At 37.6% G+C, this 12210-nt stretch overlaps 1 protein-coding gene across 2 annotated transcripts in view; it reads right to left on the reverse strand.

Annotated features, from left to right (window-relative positions):
- The window catches only part of HOOK3 (hook microtubule tethering protein 3), a 103287-nt gene that overhangs the window by 19495 nt on the left and 71582 nt on the right, over nucleotides 1–12210 (reverse strand). For both annotated transcript variants that reach the window (XM_070598692.1, XM_070598693.1), the window contains exons 16-17: nucleotides 7276–7363; nucleotides 2823–2857 (exon numbers count right to left, since the gene is read on the reverse strand). In XM_070598692.1, the coding sequence (XP_070454793.1) occupies nucleotides 2823–2857; nucleotides 7276–7363 (123 nt within the window). The remainder of the gene's footprint in view (nucleotides 1–2822; nucleotides 2858–7275; nucleotides 7364–12210) is intronic.

The following is a 12210-nucleotide window of genomic DNA, read 5'->3' on the forward strand; positions in this document are numbered from 1 at the left end:
ATTTTGTTACGCCTTTTTCTGGTTTTTTCTATGCATAATACTTTAATAAATTCTTTTATTTCTCAACAATTTCTTTTTTGAGGGTGTGACACACACAAACACACAAATATATATATACAAAATAAATACATACACTTTAAAGAACAAGAAAAACTAAGCCCAGCAAAGAAACAGGTGAAGATACAGAAATTATCCCAGAACCTCAGAAGTCCCATGTGTCCCTAACCCCCTCCCAGAGGTAACCAAAATTCAGAATTTTAATCATTTTCATTTTTGTGACAGGCATTTGTCTGTATTCCTAAAAAAATATTGCTTAATATTTCCCAATTTTTCCTTTATACATTAAATTATACTGTATATATTATTGTGTGACTTCCATCTTTTACTTAACATTATGTCCTTGGGATTCATCCATGTTGATGTGTTAGCCCTAGTTCACACATTTTTACTGCTGTCTAGTGTTCAACTGTTTGAATACACCTCATTCTAGCTATCATTTTTACAACTGGCAGTATTTGTATCATTTTGACTTTTCTATGATTACAAACAACATTACTCCATACTTGCTTCTATAAGTCTCCTGGTACACATGCATTATACCATCTCTAGGAATCAGGGTATATAGAGGAGAGTGGAACTGATGGGTCATATAATACGTGCATATTCAAGTTTACTAAGTAAACTGATGTATACTCTTACCAGCCGTGGATGAGAATTGCTCAATATCTTTGGCAGTACTTAGTATGTCTGATTCTTTTTTTTTTAATTTTTATTTATTTATTATTTTTTTGAGGAAGATTAGCCCTGACCTAACATCTGCCACCATTCCTCCTCTTTTTGCTGAGGAAGACTGGCCCTGAGCTAACATCCATATCCATCTTCCTCTACTTTATATGTGGGATGCTCACTACAGCATGGCTTGCCAAGCAGTGCCATGTCGGCACCCGGGATCCGAACTGGTGAACCCTGGGTCGCCGAAGCAGAACGTGTGCACTTAACCGCTGCGCCACCGGGCCGGCCCCTGTCTGATTCTTAAACTTTACCAATTTGGTGTGTGTAAAATGGACTCCAGTGTAGTTTTAAATCTGCATGAGAATGACCATTTTTTGAGATGTCTATGAGCCCTGTTATGGATTGAATTGTGTCTCCCAAAAACATATGGTGAAGTCCTAACCCCCCAGAACCTGTAAATGTGACTTTTGGAAACAGGGTCCTTGCAGATGTAATTAGTTAGGATGAGGTTATACTAGATCAGAGTGGGCCCTAAATCCAATGACTGGTGTCTTTATAAGAAGGCCATATGAAGACACAGACAGAGAGAAGGCCATGTAAAGATGGAGGTAGAAATTGGAACGACGTGTCCACAAGCCAAGGAACACCAAGCACTGGTGGCAGCCACCAGAAGCTAGAACAGGGGCATGGAACAGACTCTCCCTCAGAGCCTCCAGAAGCAGCCAATCCTGCTGTCACCTTGATTTCACACTGCTAGCCTCAAGAACAGTTAGAGAATAATTTCTATTATTTTTAGCCACTCAGTTTGTAGCAATTTATGGCAACCAGAAGAAACGAATACAAGCTTCATGTTCACTCACTAACAAATTATTTTTGATGAAGTAAATTATTTTTGACCATATAAATGACAACACAGAACAATGATCAGACAGTGGTTTTACAAAACAACGGGTATTCTATTTTTTGCAATAAAGGAATGGAAAACAAAAACAGGATAGAATTCGGTACTAAATTCTGACTCAAGGTAACTTCACAATGGCTGGGAGGCAATATTTTCTACTCTTCTAGTACATTAGGAATCTGCCCATTGTTAGACTTGGCAGCAAGTGTCAGTTGCTAGGTGTATCTCACTTTTCCCACATTATAAAAAGAAAATTGGACAGCATGAGGTAAGCTGCCAAACTAGAGAATTTCTTTCCAATCTTAGCAGAGCAAGTCATAGTTATCTCTGAGGTATTGAGGATGCCTGGTTTACCATAGGGTAACACTGTAATACTCCAACAGGCTAGCAATTCATGGCCACTCAGTGTTTGCAAGGAGAGAGTTTTGCTAGAAAGTAATAGGAAGGATTAAAGTTGTTACTGGGTGTGAGAAAAAAAATCACGAAACATTCCTAACATTGTCAACTTCAACTAAAGACAAAGATGGAGGAAGATTTCTTCTTCATGAGAAAACAAATGCAATATTTTAAACTTTATTTCATCTTTTAGATTAAAAAGTCACGTTCAGATATGTTTGCAATTCAAGGAAATGTTTGAAAATCTGCTACTGATAAGCTTTATAATACTTTAAAAAATTACTTAAAGAGGAAGATTGAGGGGCTACACTCCAGAGCTGGACAGCTACCAACCGTGGGCTGAACTGAGCCTGCCGCCCCTCTTCGTATGCAAGTCTCACTGGAATACAGTCACAACATTAGTTTGCTTACCATCCACGGCTGCTTTCACGCTACACCCACAGAGCTAAGTGGTACGACACAGACCATGGCTTGCAAAGCCTAAAAGAACTACCATCTGGCCCTTTACAGAAAAAAGTTTCTGACTTCTGAACTCGAGTGTCTCAAACCCCTAGCTGTGATTATAAATACTGTCATGAACACATAGACCCCGGGAATCTCATTTGAGAAAAGTTATAAAGCAGTCATTGTTCTGATGTGAGGACCTTGGGTAAGCAAGACCCTATAGATGCTATCAATATGTCTTATATGGTTCTGTACCTCCAAGGGACACCCATGCTATTGCCTAGATACTCTGTAACCACCTAACACAAGAGATGATACAAGAATGAGCCTCAATGGCTTTTATACTTACAGATGTTCTTCCAGCTTCTTTTTTAGAAGAACTGACTGAAAATGGAAAATTAAACAATAATTTATTACTTAACATTTTAACTAATAAATTATTTTTTAAAAATTAAGAGCATAGTAGTAGCTAACTCTGAATCAGTCCTCAGTAATCTCTCTTGTCAAAGAGCTGAAAACACACCATGTACCCACGTTTATTTTTCTTTGATAATGGAGAGAGCAGCCTGTAAGTGATAGCAATCAGTATAAAATAACTAGAAACTGCACATCTGAATTTTCTATTTACAGTCAGGGAAATGAATAAAAAGGCCACTTATGTATAGACCGAATATTCCTGGACTCAATAGGCATGCAGAACTCTAGTAATACTAGACTTTCCTTAAGACACTTTTAATCTGCTATGTTGTTTAACTTGCATCATGATAAAGTGAGAGAGCAATTTCCATAACTATTTACTGACTTAATCACTCATTTACAAATACGCAGATTGCAGATAATTTATGTGATGATATGAGAACTGATATTATATGCAGAGAATTTAATATGCTGGAGAATGCAGCTTTAAATGGGTACTAATGGAAAAAGGAAAAAGGTCTTCTGAAGAACAGGAGATCAGAATTGACCAATCATGAGCCAATTAATACAGGCTTATAAAACAAACTGTCCAATCAATCAATAGCAGCGAGGAGGGAGGAAAAAACCCTCGCACTAAGTTCTTCGATTTTTAGTCACCTTATTCAGTAATGATTATCATAATTGCTTATTCAAACCCATTCTAACACAGCTCTGGAATATTTCAAATTCCCTTCTTTGCTCAATGTTAACTATAGCTAGGTCAGTGGACCACAGCATCCTCTATCATTGCCTCCCCTAAATATTAAAAAAAGATAAATCTGTTAACTTCAGATTATTGCTTGTTCCTTCTTTGGTACACAGGGTAAAATGAAAATACTTTTTATACACCTTAACTTTAATTTACACTTATGGTTTTCTTTTGTTTTTCCTCTTTATGTGTGTTGAAGACTGTCCTTGAGCTAACATCCGTTGCCAATCTTCCTCTATTTTGTATATGCGAGACTGCCACAGCATGGTTTGATGAGAAGTATGTAGGTCTGCAAACTCCAGGCTGCTGAAGCGGAGCGCACGAACTTAACCACTACGCCAGTGGGCTGGCCCCTACACTTATGTTTTGATGAGGTTCTAGTAAGATTAATTATTATTTTTTCTTTTGAGGAAAATTAGCCCTGAGCTAACATCTGCTGCCAATCCTCCTCTTTTTGTTGAGGAAGAGTGGCCCTGAGCTAACATCCGTGCCCATCTTCCTCTACTTTATACGTGGGACGCCTACCACAGCATAGCTTGCCACGCGGTGCCATGTCCGCACCTGGGATCCGAACTGGCGAACCCCAGGCCGCCGAAGTGGAACGTGCACACTCAACTGCTGCACCACTGGGCCGGCCCCTAGTAAAGTTAATTTTAACTCTGAGATGATACACACTAAAATAATTATTTAATGAGTGGTTAAAATGCCAGGCACTGCACTAAATCATGTCATATACGTTGTCTTGTGTTAAGCTCCCAGCGCTGAGTAACATTAGCCCTATCTCATAGCTGAGGAAGGTGAGGAGACATTCACTAGCTTTCAAGTGGCAGATCCAAGATTAAAACCCAGGTCTGCCAGACCCCAAAGTCTATGCATGGTCTTCATTCACTTCCATGCTTTCTATGCTGCAATGCCTCTCCAACTGGACTGTTACTATCAAAATATGTGGCAGGAGGGAACCAGACTGTGCTAGGAAGCTAGCTTCAAAATAATTTTTAAAACAACCTAATTATAGCAATGGGGCAGAGCGGGACGGGAGGAAAAAAAAAAACAAGAGCAGAGTCTCTTTAGTTTGACTTGTTAAATTTTTTATATTCTTTAAGTATCTTAACTGTAACGGGCATAAGCTTATAAGGCAAGTAATACTGGTACATTCATTGTGCATAAAATTCCCATAACTTAAAATTTCAATACCATCAACTATGATGGCAGATAATGTATAAATTAAAAAACTGCTTGATATATAGAAATGAATAGGAAGCCATACTTACAATAGCCTTGAGCAGAAACCATGCCAAGAGACAGAGAGGACATATTAGTATGAAGCAAACACAGCAGCCAATAGAAGGAACCATTTAGTAATTCATGAACAGAAGTAAAAGATATGCTTTTTTTTTCAAAAATGTACATTTTTCTTTCTTCTATGGTCTCCTCATCCTGTCTCGTTCTCTGGAGTTTTATACACTGTGGCTAGCTCAAATTATCCATATGACTGGATATAACAATGCTTTTCTGCTTCCATGCTAAAAATAAATGACATAAAAATAATAATAAAAATGTGCAAACCATCCTACTCTGACTTAAGGTCACATGAAAGGACTGTGCTTTTGACAACAGAAATAGGCAGAAATTATGTTGCTCTTCAGGGGGACCAATTCCATTTGGCAGGTTGTTCTAAGTAGCACATATTCCTGAGATGTAACACTGTAGGTTAGTGAAAGAGAGAAGACAAAAATATCAAAAATCTGCTGGGGGGAAGAACCACATGTCCTGTGCCACACTATTTCTCCAAAGCACTTTGAGGCATATCATCAGGAAAAGTTTCTATCTGAATCTTTTCCATATATAGAAAAGAGCTCTGAGAGAATTTCCAAGAATTTAGAGCAAGATATCTCATTAGCATCTGGACAAATAAACTGACTAATTTACACAAACAGTACTTTATAGGGCTGGCATCTCACTTCAGAAACATGTTCTCTTGAAGTAATGGCACATAGCATATTTAATTAGATTTGACTACCACAGTGATACCTAATCAGGCTATGCAAAAGTATTTTTTACAGAATAATTTCGTTAAGTATGTTTCAGTATAAGTAAGAGAATCAAGTACAATGGTTATTGCTCTAATACTAAGGTTGAGCTGATCCTGATATTCCGCCATTTTTGCTTTCCATGTACCACACACCCTTCCCCTTTTTACCACAACAAATCAACAAAAAGTCTCCCCCAAGTTTTAGAGAACAAAATGAAGTTCACATTCACCTCAGTTTAACGGACCTAGTGATTTCAGCAAACTAAGAAATACTGCTCCTTTGGTTCGTCTCTAAGGTACTCTTCATTAGGCTTACTAATATTTTAATGCACTAAAGGTAGTTTCGCTTCACTTCTTTGTGATTTAACCTTCTGGATAAAAGTATGTCTAAAATGTAAACCAGGACATTTTAATAACTGAATAAGGCAGTTTAAACATTGGTGACAATTTCAGGAATTTGGAATCAATCTGGGAATCCAAGAACTACCAATGCATTAATTAAAGGATAAACTAAAACCACCGATCTTAGAAAGAAGAGTATGCTGCCAATATAAGCTAGACGTATGTTAAGAAACTCATAAAATTAGGTCACTGATGAGCTTCTCATATCTCAGGTTTTAAGTAACACGCGAATTTAACTCCACTTCTTTGATTCCTTTTGTTTTTATACCCTCATACGTTAATAAGGCTGGATGAAACTGGATCTATCTATAGTTTGGACAATGATCCTCAAAATGACTCTACTAATGGAAACAAGAAAATAGGTTTATACTCTAAGGCCAGAGTTATGGTAAATCACACTGGCAAAAAAAAAAAAAAAAACCGGCTGAAGCAAAGGTTGGTCACTAAAATTTAGGTTTTTTTCCCCTTTGCACTATTTTTGAGCACTTTATAGTCGTAGGTCTGTTGCTGACTGCTCATTAAATGTAAAGGATTTGCAAAATATGATTTATTTACACTTTTACCAGGATTGACTGACTATGATATGCTACACAAGCACTGTGATAGATGATGAGCATGAGGAGATGAAGACCTAGCTCCTGGCTCAAGGCATTTACTATATTCTGGATTTGAGTGTGCCAGCCAAGGGCTATGAGAGATATGTAGAGTGCTAAGGGACTATAAAAAAAGGTCAGGGAACTTATACATGAACGTGTGTTGTATGTGTGGGAGGACAGTAAGAGGGATTCAGAAATTTAGAGATGGTGGGATTCTAGGAACGGCACTATTTTCTTAAATATCAATTTTACATCAAAAATTTCTACTTGAACACAGTAAGTTTCTAACCAGCATTTTTTTAACCAAAACCCATATACTTTGAATATTGAGTTGAGCACATTTAAAACATCAAGCCTCAATTAATTCCTTAGCTGATAATTACAAATGAAATTCTAATTCCCAGAAGAGTCAATCTGAAAGACACAATAAAGTACTGTCTGGTTCTTTTTATAAGAAATGTTAGTAAAAGGAAAACACTGTTTCTTTTCTATAACCTATATAATTATAAATTATTTTCACAGAGATCCCCAAATAAAAAATAAAAGTTACAGGTTTTCTTAACACTATAAACTCTTGGCCCATGGTCGTTAACACATCAAAACTTACATCTTCTGCTTTTGATCCTTGATCTTGTAAAGATTTCTGCAGTTCTTCGACTTGTGACTGCACTTCCAGAAGTCTCTGATTCACCAGCCTAGAAATCAAAGGTACATTAATTTCCCAAGTTCTGACTTAACTTACGCCCTTTTCCTTAGGTTGTCACATAGGTTAGACAGTATAATTAGCTAAACAAAGCCTCATGTTATAGTAGTAGTGGCTCATTTCCTGATAATTTTTCATATCGCTTGAAATTTCTATGATTTCCAACATAGTGTGTGGGTGGACACATTTTGTTGAACTTGTATACTTATGCATATCTAGTTCTCTGAAATTCACTTTAATGTATGTTTATTCAAACTGTCTTGGGCACTATGCTCAGCACTAGTGCTAAAAGATCACTGCACTCAAGGAATTTAGTAGAGAAGCAAAACGTAAACAAATAAAATACAAGAGAAATACTTCAACAGTGACCAGAGGCATACAAAAGGAAGGATGGCTGCTCAACGAGCAAGAACTGCACCTAACGGTATGGAGAAGTCAAGATAGGCTTCACTTGAATTGAGATTAGAAGAATAAATAAAATACTTCTGCGGTTAGCGGTGGAAAGGGGATTCAAGAGAGAATTCCACATGTCCAAAGTGCACAGGAAAATGAGAGGGTGCAGTGAGCTCAGGAATGGTACGACTGAAGAGCAAGTTGGGAGGGAAGAATGACTGGAGATGGAACTAGAGGAGAAAAGGAGAGGTCGGGTAAAACCCTGTGTGAAATGCAAAAATATTGGGAACTTATCCAATAATCTTGTCTAAAATTTGGCTGGAACTGGAATAACCCAGCCAGCCTTTAATAACGCTGATTCTGGAGCTCGATCTTCATAAATTCTCTAGGACATTATGATGCAACATTCACAGACCAGTGGACCAGTTTGGTTACCTAGGTCTCGGTGACGTTGAAGGACTGTGAGAAGGGAGAAACACAATTAGACAGCATTTTAGAAAGATCCCCTTGGTTTGAGAGTGGAAGATAGTATCAGAAACGGTCACAGAGCAGGCATGAAGAGCGGGAGGAGGTCATTACAGCTATTACTAGATACGCCTGAAACAGAGGGAACAGAAGGGGAAATATATTGAGAAGACAAAAGAGCACAAGGAATAAAAAAATAACACTTAGGATTTTGGTTTGAGCTACCAAGAACCATTTATTGAGAAAGGAACATAAAGAATCTCATTTTGTCTTTGTTAAAAATGAAGTGCCTAGAGATATCTGTCAAATGGTTAGATATCTGCATTTGAAGCACAGAGAGAAGCCTGAATTGAATAGATTTGGGAGCTATTTGAAATTAACTGAAGCCATGAGCATAAACAATATTGATTAGATGTGAGGAAGAGTGGAAGAGAAATAAGATGGTCCATGGCAGATCACCAACCAAAGGACAGAAAGAAGAATCTCACCCTGGAGAATAATCAGAGAATTAAGAAAAACCTAAGAGAGGGATGTTACTGAAAATGAAAAATGTGAAGAAGAGGGAAATGATCAATAATAACGAATATACAGTGATGTGCCGCATAACATTTAGGTCAACGATGGACTGCATACATGACAGTGGCCCCACAAGATCAGTACCGTGTAGCCTAGGTGTGTAGTAGGCTGTATCATCTAGATTTGTGTAAGTACACCCTATGATAGTCACACAATGATGAAATCACCTAACAACGCATTTTTCAAAACGTATCTCCGTCGATAAGCGATGGTTGACTCTAGTAAAGAGACGAGGAAAGATAGTCTTGAATATTCCCATCAGATTGGCCATTTAAGAGATGACTGGTTATTTTAGTAAGAAATGCTTTAGTGAAATGACAGTAGTAAAAGCCAGACCGCCCCAAATTAAGGGAAGTGAGTATTTAGAATCAAAACAGCCAGAAAGTTCAACAAGAAATTTTTTTATTCAATGTTGTAAGAAATTCTTATTATAAACCTTCTAGGCTCTATAATTTAGTAAGAATTACAGTAAAAATGCAATCAGTTATAATAACTGATGTTTTCACATCAAGGAATAGAAAATGTGAGTGCTTTTCAATAGTTAAAGAATTAGCTGAATATATCCATATTTAATATGAGGACAGGGGTACATAAATATATTACTAGTGACACTGTAACTTTGTCCAATCTTTTCAGAAAGCAATACGGAAATATATATCAAACTCTAAGACTATTTCAACTATCTTAGCCATTTCTCAAATTATTTAGTCAACAAATATTGTAAGCCTACTAGGTGGAGGCCATGGTAAACGTCATAAAACAGAATCACACCAAACCAAGATGTTTCTTGGAAGGATTTGAAAACAACTCAAAAGCCCAGTGATGGGGAATGGACAAGTAAACACAGTAACAAAACTCTTAAAATATGAAGCATGTGCGTGCATGTGCACGTGCACACACATTTGAAGCTATACAAATACATGTAAATATATATGAAAAAGTTCATCTACAAAATAAATGAGGACTATAATGCCCGCCCCCATGGGCCTGTTAAGGGATTAAGAGAGATAACATATAAAGTGTATCTAGTTCAGTACCTTATAGTACAGGTACACTATAAATGCCTGTCTTCTTTCTCCCCATTCAGGAATTTAGCTAGTTAACATTTTAATGGAAGTCTAATCATATAAGGTTAGTTGTCTGGGGGGTGTAGGGAGAGGGTGCGCTTGAGATCATGATATACTCTGAGAGGCACAGGACCAAGATCACGTGTGCTTTGAGAAAGCTCCCTGAGCCGTTCTGATATGGCTCTCCTCTCAACTCTTCACGCCTCTGCTAATATTGTTCGAGGGTCAGAAGGGACTACAGATTTTTTAAAAACGCTGACTCATTGGGAAAACTAATTGGAAAGGACTGTGGAGGTCTACTACAAACCTTTCCTTCTAACAGATGACATGTGGGCGGTAAGCAAACTGTATTTAAGGTCGTACAGTTAAAACACTCAGTGGGATTAAAACTTGGGTTTCCTGGTATCAGTCCAGTGCTGTAAACTGCGGCAGAGACAAGGTAAAGTAAATACTTCCTAAATTCAGTAACAACAAACTTAGGGTAAAGTTAAGAGAAAAAGCATCCTGTGAAGAGGAAGGCAGGAAAAAAATAAATGCTTTACAAACATGACAGAAGATAAACTGGCAAGAAGGAGGGTACTGGTTAGGGAAAGGCTCTGGAGTCAGGTAACCTGGGTCTGAGCCCAAACGCCCTCATCTGCGAAGCTCAACAAATAAGACCACATATGTAAAATACTTAGCACAACAGCTGGAACAAACAGGAGCTGCTATTATCATTGTTACAGGTCATAGATATATACAGTCTGAAAGGAAGTTATCATCAGGGTTGTAATTTAGGAAACAAACACAATACTAAATTGCAAACAGCTGTAAACAACATAGGGCCTTGGAGGAATCAGTCATCCACCCACATGAGTACTGTATGGATGACAACTCGCTGTTCTGTTTCTGATGAGAAAAAGCAATAGCTGGAAAACCTGTGAGAAATAATGCAAAGCATTATAAAGAAGTGGTACTGATTCACCGAACGCAAAACAGGGTAGGGAGAAGGCTGACTGACCAAGCCGGCTAAAGAGCAGCCCAGAGGCAAAGGGCGAGGATGTGAACACGGAGCTCTCACCACGCGCACTGCGTAACCGCCAGCTGTTAGCTACAACTTCTCTTCCTCTCCTGCTCATTTTCCACTTTAAGTATTTTTAAAAGAGTATTTGTTCTTTATGTTCCTTAGAATTGATATGAAAATGTCCTCCCTCTGTTTATGCTTAATTATGTTCTAATAATCGCCCTGGTATTTATACTGTTGGCAGGTGCTACCTCAGTAGCTTTAAAAACTAGAGCTATAGGGGGCCAGCCCTGTGGCGTAGTGGTTAAGTTCATGCACTCTGCTTCAGCAGCCCAGGGTTTGGGGGTTTGGATCCCAGGCATGGACCTAGCACCACTTGTCAAGCCATGCTGTGGCAGCATCCCACATGAAAAGCAATAGAGGAAGAATGGCACAGGTGTTAACTCAGGGCCAATCCTCCTCAAGAAAAAAAAAGAAAAGAAAAGAAAAGAAAAAGAAAAAACAAAGCTAGAGCTACAGGAGGATGGGTAGGATATGTAAATTGTCATAACAATTCTGACTCACAAGACTGACTCATATCTGGAAAATGCCACATCAATCAGGCATAATAAAGAATCTGTGATAGGCAAACTATGAAACTGTTAATAAAAACGCCAAATCCTTAAAAAATGACAGAATATCACAGCACTAAAAAAAAAAGACACCACATGTTTGGTGTCTAAGAAATATTTCCAAAATGGAAAAGCAGCAGAAGATTGTCCCAACAAAGTATAAAAGTAACCCTCGCCAGAATAAGCAAGTGCTTTTAAAGTGGCTTTGAATCACAGCATAATGCCAACGCTGAAAACTTACAAACAGAAAACTGATTTTCTTGTTAAATTTGCAGATTCTAAATTCTCAAAATAATTGAATTGTCCGTAAGATGAATGATTTCCTTTTACAGTCACAAGAGATAACAGATTTTTAAAAGAATGCTCTGTCAACTCAATTATGATGGAGCCCACTATTTTTCTCACACCAATCGATCCTCTGAAACATGAGCTTATAAAAACAGGGTAAACGTCATTAATCTGATAACGATCATGAATTGAAATTGTGAATTAATGGTCATTTTCTTTCAAACCTCTAGTTTAATTAGTGATCAGAAAGGGAAAATGGTAGGGCTTTGGTATCCTTTTCCCTGAGAAATAAAGAGGAAAATACTATTCTAGAGGTACAATACTTTTTGGCAAGTCTGTCCATAAGTGGAGAAATGGATTAAAATATTCTTAAAAGGAAAATGAGATAATATATTATCATTTTTTGAAATAAATTCAAACCTCTGTTTAAGGGAAT

Source organism: Equus przewalskii, chromosome 28, assembly GCF_037783145.1.
Source record: "Equus przewalskii isolate Varuska chromosome 28, EquPr2, whole genome shotgun sequence".
Classification (NCBI taxonomy): domain Eukaryota; kingdom Metazoa; phylum Chordata; class Mammalia; order Perissodactyla; family Equidae; genus Equus; species Equus przewalskii.